General features: G+C 40.0%; 1 protein-coding gene across 3 annotated transcripts in view; it reads left to right on the top strand.

Moving 5' to 3' along the window:
* The window catches only part of USF2 (upstream transcription factor 2, c-fos interacting), a 157,166-nt gene extending 145,635 nt beyond the window's left edge, over nucleotides 1-11,531 (top strand). For 2 of the 3 annotated variants that reach the window (XM_029576385.1, XM_029576386.1), the window contains exons 9-10: nucleotides 6,804-6,932; nucleotides 7,034-11,531. In XM_029576385.1, the coding sequence (XP_029432245.1) occupies nucleotides 6,804-6,932; nucleotides 7,034-7,123 (219 nt within the window). In that variant the 3' untranslated portion in view covers nucleotides 7,124-11,531. Of the gene's footprint in view, nucleotides 1-6,803; nucleotides 6,933-7,033 lie in introns of those variants that run through there. The other variant, XR_003852586.1, reaches the window with a different exon arrangement.
* Nucleotides 11,532-12,056: the final 525 nt, after the last annotated feature.

Below are 12,056 nucleotides of genomic sequence, written 5' to 3'. Positions count from 1 at the left end.
GTCTGATGCGCAAGCAAAAGTAGGCTGTTCGCGCGCCTCTTAAAATCTACCCCTATGCATGTAAAAAATAATATTTGTGTGCATAAAATAGCACATACACAAATGCATGCTATTTTTCAAAACTGCAGCTTAGACATGTAAATCAGGGTCTGCAAGTAACCTTACGTGTGTAAGAAATGGGTGTGCAGAGGCATTCCGGGGTGCAGCCAACATTTATGCAAATAAGTTGCTATTTTAAAAGCTACCAAAAGGATGCGCATACATCTTTTACTTGCATATATTTACTTCTGGTCAGTATCTGATGTAAGTGATCATAAACATCACTTTACTCCCTTAATTCTGACTGGCTTGATGAACCCCTCCTCCTCACTCACTCTGATCGGCCCACTAGAACCGTCAATAAGGGTACCCTCACAATACCTTCCCTTAAAAAAGCCCACCTCTCTTCTACAAGGGATAGAGCAATCTCTATCGCAGGCCCCAGGCACTGGAACTTCCTTCCAACCCCCCTTAGACTCGAATCATGTTACACAAAATTTAGAAAGAAACTAAAGACCTGGCTCTTCCGAATAGCCTACTCCGAATAGACCTTTCTCTTTCACCGCATTACTCAATCCTGCACCCACGCCCCTAGTCCCCTTATCACACACAATTGATCTTTGGCCCTGTATATAGTGTATATATATTTTTTACTCCATACTGTACATAGTTCTCCACCGTTAACTGTTTCTGCATCCTTGCCTTATCTCCTCTGCAGCCTTACGCTATGTCCCCTCCCCACACCCCTGTTCTTTGTATTTCCTTTCCTTCCTTTTAGTTCCAACGTAAACCGACATGATGTTTGCACACTAATGCCGGTATATAAAAGCCTTAAATAAATAAATAAATAAATAAACAAACATCATCAATGTGACAAAATGACTGAATAGAGGATCTGGGTGCAATGGGGGATTTCAGGCTAAAGAGCCAAGAGGGTCTTCATGAGCTGCAGATGGACTGGGCGAATTGGTAAAAATAATTATTTCATTGCTGGGCGCATGTTATAAAATACCTGACTTACGAATGTAAAACCCGAGTTACAGGGATAAAAGCATCAAATTAACGCAATTAAAATCTACATGCATAACCTTTTAAAATTGGAAGTGCAAATATGCAGGTATGTGTTTGTTTTGCGCATACTTATCTGACTAATTTACAACTTATTTGGCTAAGTAGCATCTTCTTTGCTGCTTGGACAATTTTTAACGTATCCAGATAAGTAACAGCACTTATCTGGCTATATTCCGATTTATCCAGCTGAGTAACGCAGGCCTACATAGCCTAATAAGTCTGAAAATCGCTTCTTATCTGTTTAAGTAGTGCTTTTCAGATTTATCCTGCTTCTGCAGCTATTTAGCCAATTGAATCTTCAAACTCATGTGGCTTGTGGCTTTTACATACATAAGCATTTGTTTGTGCATATGCACTTGTATTTTATAACCTGTGCATATCCTTTCTGCGCAGGTTATAAAATACAGTAGCAACTTTGTGCCCGTATACATGCATATATGGACACCTCACAGTTTTGAAAGTTAGCCTTTAATTTTGTACCTGAGGCAGTGGAGGGTGAAGTGACTTGGACAAGATCATGTGGAGTAGCAGTGAGATTTGAACCCTGGGCTTCTCTGGTTCACAGCCCATTGCTCTAATCACTAGGCTACTCCACCACGCCAAAGATTTCTACTAGGGCCCAGAGGTTTCTGTGAGCAGTTTATTGACCTAGGAGATTTGTAGGGGCCAATATGTGGTCCGCTTCGCACTTCTCCAGGCATTATTGACTGAATATGCAGGCTCGGGATGCTGCTGCCTTTGGGGCAAGCATCCTGACAGCCAGACTTTCAGGATCCCTCCCAATCTAGGGTTGGCTTGATTATTTATTTATTTGTTTATTTAAAAGCTTTTATATACCGATGAACATTGGGAACATCTCATTGGTTCACATTAAACAAAAATGTAGCTAAACAAGCTTTACAGAGAAACAAGGAACAATGCACATAATATTGATAAACAGCAAGCAATGTCACATAACATACAAGGGGGGAACCAACTACCGCATAAGGGAGAATAGGCAATTTACAAGGGACATGGAGTCAAAAAATTATTATTTACAGGTAGAATGTCTAATTACATAGCTAACTAAATAATTACATCCCATGCATCTGGACTGGTCTGGTAAGGGCGATCAGGAAGGTAAAATTAGGTTTTTTACCTGCTAATTTCATTCTTGGATTCCTACCAGACCAGTCCAAAGTCTCACCCATAATCTTTACTCTCCTTGATTTTCGTCAGAGTATTATATGTTTGAGTCCTTTCGGTAGGGGGGGCTCAACAGTTTAAAAGGTTCACTGATTGTTATGTTTATTGTTTACCCCTGCTTGCAGGGAGGGGTTGCTTTGTAAAGTTCATTCTGAGAGACTGCAGGTGGCACATTTCCTTTCCTTTGCAGCAAAGCTTTCATTCTCTGTCTCCATTTGCTGGTAGGGGAGAAAAACCCATGCACTTGTACTGGTCTGGTAGGTTTCAGGAAAGAAATTTAGCAGGTAAGAAACCTAATTTTACCCTGTATTTTGTATATGCGTACCTTTATAAGTACGGTAGTTTTCAAAGGAAAACTACCTGGGTAAGTTTCCTGTTGAAAATTATTTATTTATTTTTAACTTTTATATACCAATGCTCCTGTATGACATACAAATCACCCCGGTTTACATAAAACTGCAACTTTGCACAAAGGCAGTACATAAAACAAGTGATACGAGAACTGGTACAAAGTAACTCAAACTGAATATTCTATAATATGAATCGGTCCAGGAGACCGCCAAAATGAATTACTGAGAGAGTATATACAATCAAAAAGAAAACGGGTATAATAGGCGGGTAGTAGTTACCTACGTTGAGCTATAGGATGAGTAAATACTTTGGGTAAAAGTAGTCCAAGGAGCAACATAAAAGAACATAAGAAGCAACAAAAGATACCAATCATGAGTGAGAGAACATGAGTGAACTTTGATAATGGGAGTCCGTGAGGAGCTTTGGCAACCCCTATATATGTGACAGCATGGGCTATTTGAAATCTTTTGGCTCTGTCACTGAGATTATTTACAAGTCAGGTCTCCTCTTTGGATGCATTTTAGTTGTCATTTCAGTGTTTTTGGAATAAAAGCTGCATGCCTTTTATTATAGACACAACTAACATTTTATTTTTTTTTTTTAAATCCTTCCTGAGTTCTGCGCTTCAGTTGTCCTTGCTGTATTTCTTCTGTATTTGTATGATTCTCCATAGGGCTCTGATGAAGAGCTGCTCTTAATTTATTTAATGGAAGATGTTTTACCTGCAGAAATGGTCATTTTGAAAATCGCTCATCCTCAATGTGGGTAAAAGTATTAATGTTAGGTGTTCCCGGCAGGGGAATTAGGTCAGGGTGGGGGAGCAACAATGCATGCAGATTTGCATTTTCAAAACTACACTCATGTTTCATGGAAAAGTACCCACAGAAAAAGCAGGCACAAAATCTCTATGGGTACTTTTTATCTGTAGCAGGTACTTTTGCTTTGATTTGTGCAAACCCCGAAGATAAAAAGTATCTGCAGGGTTTGCACCAGTGTGGGCAGTTTAATTATTTCCCTCTTAATTTCTAAACCACTTAATTATAAAAATGCTGCAGGCAGTATACCCAATAAAAATGTACATGTCCATTTTGTATTATTGCTTTGTGTGTTGATGTGACATTTCATGGATTCTGATAATCTGTTCAGCGGTAGCCCTTGACTTACTTAGCAGTTTTCCTCATTAGGAGTCTAGGAAGAATTTTCAAAAGTTTGGGATTCATAAAATTTACTTTTGGAATGAAAAACTAAAGAAAATGATTAGATCTTAATGGTTTTATATATATTATCTAAAAAAATATGAGCACACAATTATCTTTTTAAAATCCATTCATTTTCTTTAGTTTTTCTATTCCTTTTTCTATTTTTGTTCCTAGCACTGCACTAACAGGCCTTCTTGTTCTTCTGTAGTGTACTGACCTCTGGTGGAGATTTGCAGGAAAATAAACTATTTTTATTAAGTTGGTAAGCTTGCTGCTGGAAAGCTAATATCCTTCCATTTCTTAACCATATCCTTGTGTCTGATTACTTTATAGTCCTTCCCTGCAAGGCCTTCTCCGTTCATCTTCCATTAGCAGTCTATCTCCTATAGGCTTGCTTTTTTATTTCCTCATGGAGTACTGAACTAAAATAGCTTATATACTTGTAAGAATTACTTCCATCATTGTTGATCTGGCATTGTCCACTAGCTGTGCCCATAAGCAGCACCTGGAATGAGTTCTGGCCTGTTATGATGGAAGTGAGACAGAGTACATATGGCTTCACTATCTGGCAGTATGACTCCTACAATGTCTGTTGGAGTGGTTAATAAAATCAAGCATATAGCCTTGAAAACTAAAGAAGAGTTGTTTCTGTTCGTATCCCAGATCAATCCAGACCTCCTGGGTTTTGCCTCCCTTCCAGCAAATGGAGACAAGAGAAGAAAAAATTTACTGACACTGCTACTTAACCTAGAGTGCCACCTGCAGCCTCTCAGTATTTCTCTGTCTCCAGCAGATGGTAGAGGTGTAAAACGTAGTCTAGAGTGTTTATAAAAATATGTATGAAAGAATATTGGGCAGAAGGAATTAATGCCCTGATTCTATCATGGCCGTCTAGAATCCTTCTGTACATGTTACCTCCATGGCCCTTAGTGTGGGAAGAGTGAAATGGTGAATAGTGAAACTGGCGGTCTGTGTCTTCCAAGGATATGCAATAATAAATTAATCTTTGCTTCAACTAAATTACTTGTGATATCCTTGTGTGAGTCCTGTAGCAGAGAAGCGCCGTTTGCACAGTCAGGTAATATATACAATAGAGAAGCACCCAAGCAATGTGATTCTTGTGGCTCCAGAGTGGCCACATCGCCCATGATGCACTGATATGATAAATTTGGCTTTGGACAGACCCATTAGAGTTTGGACATCTTCAGAGGTTGCTTCGGCAAGGTCCAGTCTTTTGGGATCAGGCAGATCGCTTCTGTCTCGTGGCCTGGCTTTTGAAAGGACTCGGTTGAGTAAGGGATATTCCGAGGATGTCATTACCACCTTGCTGTAAGTTAGTCAACCTTTCACATCTCTGGCCTATATTAGGGTGTGGAGGATGTTTGAAGCATACAACCTACTCTGGCTTCGGTGTCTCATGTCTTGACATTTTTACAGAGGGCTCCGATCAATGGATTGATGTTTAATTCCCTTCGAGTGCAAGGGGGGCAGCATTAGGATTTTCAGGGCAAGGTGCAGGGAATATCTCTTGCTTCACATCCAGATGTGGTTTTCTTCAAGGAGTGAAGCATTTGCTTCCCTTGATGAAAAGGATGTATCCATCATGAAACCTTAATTTGGTTCCACAGGTTCTTTGTGGAGTGCCATTCAAACCCTTGAAGAAGGCATCTCTAAAAGATTTAACTCTGCAGGTAGTCTTTTTGATGACTGTTGAGCCAGAAGGATTTTGGAGCTTCAGGCATTGTCATGTTGAGACCCTTTTCTGCAAATTTTGGAAGCGGGTGTTTTGCACATGGTGCGTTCCTTTCTTCCGAAGGTTGTATTTGCCTTCCATCTCCATCAGTGGAGCTTCTGGTTTTTCCAAATTTGGATATGGCAATGCCTCATGTGATGCAGCTTCATCTGTTAGACGTACGTCGACATTGTTGAGGTATCTCAAGGGTATTAACAGTTTTCAGACATCAAATCGCTTCTTTATGCTATGGAACGAGAAGGGGACTGAGGTCTCCAAGACTATTATTGCATGGTGGTTGAAGAAGGCAATTCGATTGGCTTATATTTGCAGAAGGCAAAATATAAGTACCTGAGGGACTGAGGGCCCACTCAACTTGAGTACAGGCAACCTCATGGACAGTGTCATTTGGTATCTCTGCAGGAAATTTGTTGCGCGGCTACTTGGACATCTTTGCACACTTTTGCGAGACATTGGCTGGATAACTGGGTGTCAGAACCAGCTAGTTTTGGAGAGTGTGTACTATTAGCAGGACTTTGACGTTCATGCCCAGTTTAGGGGTGCTTGGGTTCATCTCAGGAGTCTGAACTATCTGGGATATGAACAGTAAAGGAAAATTGGTTCTTATCTGCTAATTTTCGTTCCTGAAGTACCACAATTGGTCCAGAGCCCCGCCTGCTCTAGAGAACCTGCTCTTGTATTCAGTTGTAAATACTGCAAAGTTGTTTGTTGGTTGGAGAGTTCAATCATCTGTATTGCCCAGAGGAGCTTCAGTTTAGAGGGTTCTGCCATCCTCCTGCTCTGATGTAGAAAGGGGTGGAAATTGTTTTGTTTACAGTTTCTCATCTTGGCTTAGGTACAAGTCAATACTGAAGGACTGCAAGTGGCACACTAGGTTATGTAGCCGTGTCAGTAAAGCTTTTCTCTTCTGTCTCCATCTGCTGGTAGAGAGGCAAAACCCAGGAGTCTGGACTGACTTGTGGTACTTCAGGAATGAAAATTAGCAGGTAAGAAGCAATTTTCCTTTAGTGCTATACAAGGTCAATTATAATGTTTCATTCTTCCTGAAGAGCTTCCAGTAGGATTCTGGAAATATTAGGGGCATATTCAGTAATACAGTTAGGTGAGATTGGAACCCTTGCCTCTGAGTCAGTCAATTGATATGAGCACCAGTGGAAAAGGGACCAGTTCATCAGACTTTTTTTGATCCTCTGTTTCTGTTGCAGAGTAAAGGTGGAATCCTCTCTAAAGCTTGCGACTACATCCGGGAGCTGCGTCAGACGAATCAGCGAATGCAAGAAACCTTTAAGGAAGCTGAACGACTGCAGATGGACAATGAGCTGTTACGGCAACAGGTAAGAGAAACAGTATGCCTTGCATATGTACGTATAAAGAGAAGCTTGCCACTACTATTGATTATGCTGTATTTGCTCTGTTTTATTTCCCCCTCTTCCAGATCGAGGAGCTAAAAAATGAAAACGCCCTGCTCCGTGCGCAATTGCAGCAGCATGGCATCGAGATCGTGGGTGATGCACCTGGCCAGTAGCCCCTTCCTCCCTTGACTTCTTTGCTTTGAACCTGGGATATAAAATTTCTAAAGACCCTCACCTTCCCTACTCTCAGCAGTGCGAGGAGACCACCTGAGACCCTCTTCTGTGAACTCTTGTACTAAGTGCAAACATTGAGAGCTTGGGGGAGAACACGTGTATACCTTCCTTTGGAAACTTGCAGCTAATAGCCATGCTTGTTCGCTCTAGCCAACAGCCGGGCTACTCGCCATGTGTGATTATATTAAGGAACTGAAGATTTTTTATAGAAGATTTTTAGCAAGATGGGTTATTTACATTCTCCTTCCTTCCCCCTTTCCCCTAAACTTAGTGGAAATAACCAGTTACTTTGTTCCATGCTGGCTAAAGCAGCAGTTTGAGTGGTATGCATGGCTCGATCTCTTACCACATAAGATACATTCAGTCTGGCCTTTTGCTTGGTGATGAATGGCCAATCTCTTTAATTCCCCTGCCTCTTCATTTTTGTTTGGTTTTAAAGAAGGAGAATGAAGTCCTATATTTTTTTTTCTTTTTTTGTAATTAAGCTATAATTTTAAACTGAACTCTGGCTGTGCTGGTATAAAGATATGTCAGTATCTATGTATTATAGCAAGCAGCAGGCTACTGTGAGGGGCCTTTTTTCACCATGCAAGTTTTTATTTACTTTTTTAAACCAAGAAAAGAAACTCGACCCTGTTTGGAGGCGTAGACATCGGTGCAGCATGACAGCAGCCTCGTATCTTCTTGGCCCAAATTGTGCAGGACCATAGAGGCAGGATGCAAGAAAACAAATTTCAGGATCTCTCTGTATCCAGTGGCTGACCAGTACTCACATGCTTAATATGTTCATTCAATCGGGGTTAAAACAAAAATCTAAATAGGAAGTTATCGCTTGTATCACCTTTCGTTTACCCTGAGTTTGACTTCCACACAGGGACACTCTGCTGGGATTCCAGCTTTCTAAAGTCGTTGTTAGAAAACTTTCATAACCCAAAGCAAAGAGGTGCTTTTATTTTTTTTTTGTCTGGTTTCATAGTAACTTTGCAGGCAGCGAATCTTTTGCCCATCTAGTCAGTTCAGTCCCCCACTGCCTGCTGTGTCACAGCACACGTTGTTCATTCCCTGGTTGTCTCCTTCCCTTGCCCTTCCCACCACTGTTTGTATATGTCCGAAGCAGAATGCCGTGCTCTCCTAATCGTGTTGTCAGCTGCATTGACACCGAGGTGCATGACCTCGCCAGTAACATTGTGTAATTATTTATTTTGTATATTTTATGTAGATTGGGAAGGAACATCACTGTAACGGATGGATTCCACCATTCTTGTTGCTTGAGATGGCCCTTTAAAAACCTATCATGTTTTTGTTTGCTTTTTTAAATAATATATTTGTATTTCTTTGAGGCAGTTTTAAAATCCTTTAAATGGGAATTTAATGATAAAACTGCATTTCCCAGTTTCTCCTCCAGGGAGAGGATCAGATTGTTTCAAAGCTGGTGACATATGGAGTTTGCTTTGGCATGTGTGAGAAACCTGCAGAATTGGAACAGACCAAATGAAAAAAAATGTATCCCATTATGGTAGTTGATTTTTAACCAAACACAACACTGTCTTTTCCAGTCATTGTGCCATTGATTGAAACAGTTATGACATCACTGTGTGATGTCAGTTTAGAGAAGAACCATCTCACGCTTTCTTAACTTAGTTTAAGAACATAATAATTCTGTCTCTTTTAAAGAAACACAGCTGTCACATTTCACTTGGATCCCCTCAGCTGTGTTCTGCCAAAGGGGAGGATGGGAAGGAAGCCCAGAAGTCTTAGATCCACATAGTGTAAGAAGAAATTGTCATTTTAAAGAGCTCCCTGCAGGCCTCTGTCTCTTTAATTGTTATTAGGTTATCCTATTTTTAGGGTTTAATCTAAGCAACATAGTTTAAAAGAAATGTGGATTCTGAATTATGTTGTACATTTTATATACTATACAGAAGAATGTCTTCTGTCACATACCACCCAGTTTAATCCAGAGCTGTTCACAATTTTGTATAAATTTGCTTGCAACGCTTTTGACCTTTTTTCCCAACTTGAATTTTGAAAACATGTAAACGCTAAAATTACGTAGTCTTGTTGGTGGCCTCTGCAGAAATATCTGGTTGGAATTAATCTGCTGGCATTTCTCTGTTATCTATGGTCATGTACTCTAAGGTACTTTAGAGACAAAGTATCCCCCTGACTTACTAGCATAATCTTTAACAAGTGCTAGACAACAGTAAAGGTTTCCACCCTTGTAATGTCAGATGGTTATTGTTGATGAAATAATCCACTTTTGTTTTGCAAATGGTAAGGATGCATAATCAAAGTGGGTAATATTGAGTCACAGGAAAACTCTTTAACTGCAAGGATCTTCACTTGTTTGTATCATTTTAAGTGTGTGTGTGTGTGTGTGTGTGTTAATCGGGGGATGTCCTATCTACTCTTATAGTTCATCTGGCTGGTTCTGCTTGTTTCTGTTTTTTCAGTGTATCAAAATCCAGGATTTTGCAAATGAATGGCATCTGTATCCTCACTAAAGGTCTTTCCTCTACCAATTTCTGCAATAATGTAATCCGCCTCTGATGCACTTAAAATATAATCTTTCTCATGCTTTCAACCTGCAGAGGTATCGTAATCCTCATTCCGATATAGTGTTTGATAGCAGAGATTAGAGCATGAAAAGGTCAGGGCCTTTTGAAGCTATGAGAAAGATCTGTGTTGCCATTCTCAAACTACTGACTAGACCTATTCAGACAGCCCAGTGAGTACTGCTAAGTGGGTGCAACTTACATGTGTGACTTGTTCTCAAGGAGGCATTGAACCATAGCAGACCTCATATTGAAATCCTGCCCAGTTCTTTCTTTTCATACTTGTATATTTTGAACAGGGTGTGACCAGAGAGGAGCCTCCTAAGATTTAAATTAACAGAGTAGTGGACACTTAGAGTAGCATACTTTCAGCAGATGAGAACCTGTTAGGTTGCCACCACAGACCTTCCTCTTTCTCCAGTCAGTTCCATACCTTGCTATTATCCCCCTCTGTATCTGTCCCAGGCTTGCTTGAATTGTGCCTTTGTTTTGATTGCTAGCATTTCTGCTGGTAAAAGATGGCAGATATCCATGCTTCTCTTGATAAAAGAAAGAAAAAAAAGCATTTCCTTTGAGCCCCTCTCTCCTTGGCTATGAAGACCACCCCATCCCCTTATTAAACATATTTCCAGCAAATGCTGTGTATAAGGACTTGAATAGTGACAGGTGACTTGAGAGCAGTTCCAAGAAATTTGGGTGACATGGAGGGTGGCGCTTTCTTTAGTAAACAAGCAGATATATATTCTAATATTAGAGTTTTAAAGCCTCTTAATTTAAGCTTCAGATTTAAACCTCAGCAGGTAGTCTGTTAAATATCATTAAAATCTCTGCTGAGATTGGAATCTGGACTTCATAGTTGGGATTTTTAAACTGTCACTGTAGCACTTACCTTTTTTTTTTTTTTTTTTTTTTTATTGATTTCTGACCTTGTTATCCTCTACATAATTTTTATAACGTGTGTGTTAGCAGAGATGGGCTTCCATTTCCCACATGGGTCTTAAAACAGCTCCACCTTTACTTGCCCTCAGATTTTGGTCTCATTCAAGTGAGGCATTTAATAACCTTACAGCCCCTCTAGCTAATTAATCCAGCTAATTCTTTTACTGCCAGGTTTCTCAGAATTAAGAAAAAAAAGTATCTGTGTATATATATTTTGAGAATAATTGAGAATCCAGTTTAAATATGGCTACCACTAAATACCTGATTTGTAACCTTTGGTGTTAAGAATGTGAGCTGCAGATGACTGAACAATAGTGATGGGGAATTAGTGATACCAACCAAGTAGACACCAATATTTAATATCTTTTTCAGCTCTGGTCAACTCAAATCAAAGAAAAAAGGTCATAAGTATTTTTGGAACTTGATGTGAAATCTTGAATTTGGATACGATGAGGGCCACTGAAGCTTGCAGGCCAGCTTTGTAAGCACTTTCTTGTGCGAAAAATGTAGAGGTTCTTCACAGTGTGAGAAGGGAAATCACCTACGCATTTGGGATTTTTAAAGGGGGGTGGAGATTTGGCCAGGAAAAAAGTCAAATTATTTTCAAAAGAATGCACTTTTCAGCCATTAAGGGGATGGAATGGGTGGACTTTGTGATCTAGAAATATGTAAGAGAAATACATGTATGAATAAGGCCTCATCTGAAACATTGTAACCATGTTATAACAGCAGCAGCTGAAATCCATCTGGGTTTGTATAAATTAGTAAATATTGATTGAGGAGAGAATAAAAAGCTAATGTGCTATAAAATTACTGTTTTTTTTTAAGAGAAAATAAATGGAATTTAAAAAGATAAAATGTTTTTTTTAATATATACACATACTTTGGTTGGTTGCTTTTGTTACGCAGCTGGTAAAAAAAAAAAAAAAAAAAAAGTTTGATTTTCCTCTTCTGCTTTATCAGGTTTGAATCCTTTTCTCAGAGGACAAAGCAGATGTTAGAGGCCTCTCATGTGGGTGACATCATCAGACAGAGCCCTGGTCAGCAGCATGACTTCACAGCTTCTAGAGCTTTCAAGAGCTCTTCTGTGCTTGGGATTATCCAGCAGGGCCCCTCTGTTTCATGTTTTCCAGGAAGCCATTTGGTTGCATTGCTCTGAGGTGATGTTTCCTCACAACTGAATTTTTCTTCCAAGGACAAGCAGGATGGCAGTCCTCACACATGGGTGACATCATCCGATAGAGCCCAGCACAGAAAACATGTCCAAGTTTCTAGAACTTTGACTGAACCTCATTGAGCATGCCTACAGCATGCATTGTACCACACATCCACTTGGGGACCCTTCAGTCTTTCTTTTTCCACGGATCCCGATGATCGC

The sequence above is a fragment of the Rhinatrema bivittatum genome, chromosome 14 (genome assembly GCF_901001135.1).
Source record: "Rhinatrema bivittatum chromosome 14, aRhiBiv1.1, whole genome shotgun sequence".
In the NCBI taxonomy this organism is placed as follows: Eukaryota; Metazoa; Chordata; class Amphibia; order Gymnophiona; family Rhinatrematidae; genus Rhinatrema; species Rhinatrema bivittatum.
Note: the sequence above shows the minus strand (reverse complement) of the source record. Positions and strands in the feature narration are given on the sequence as shown.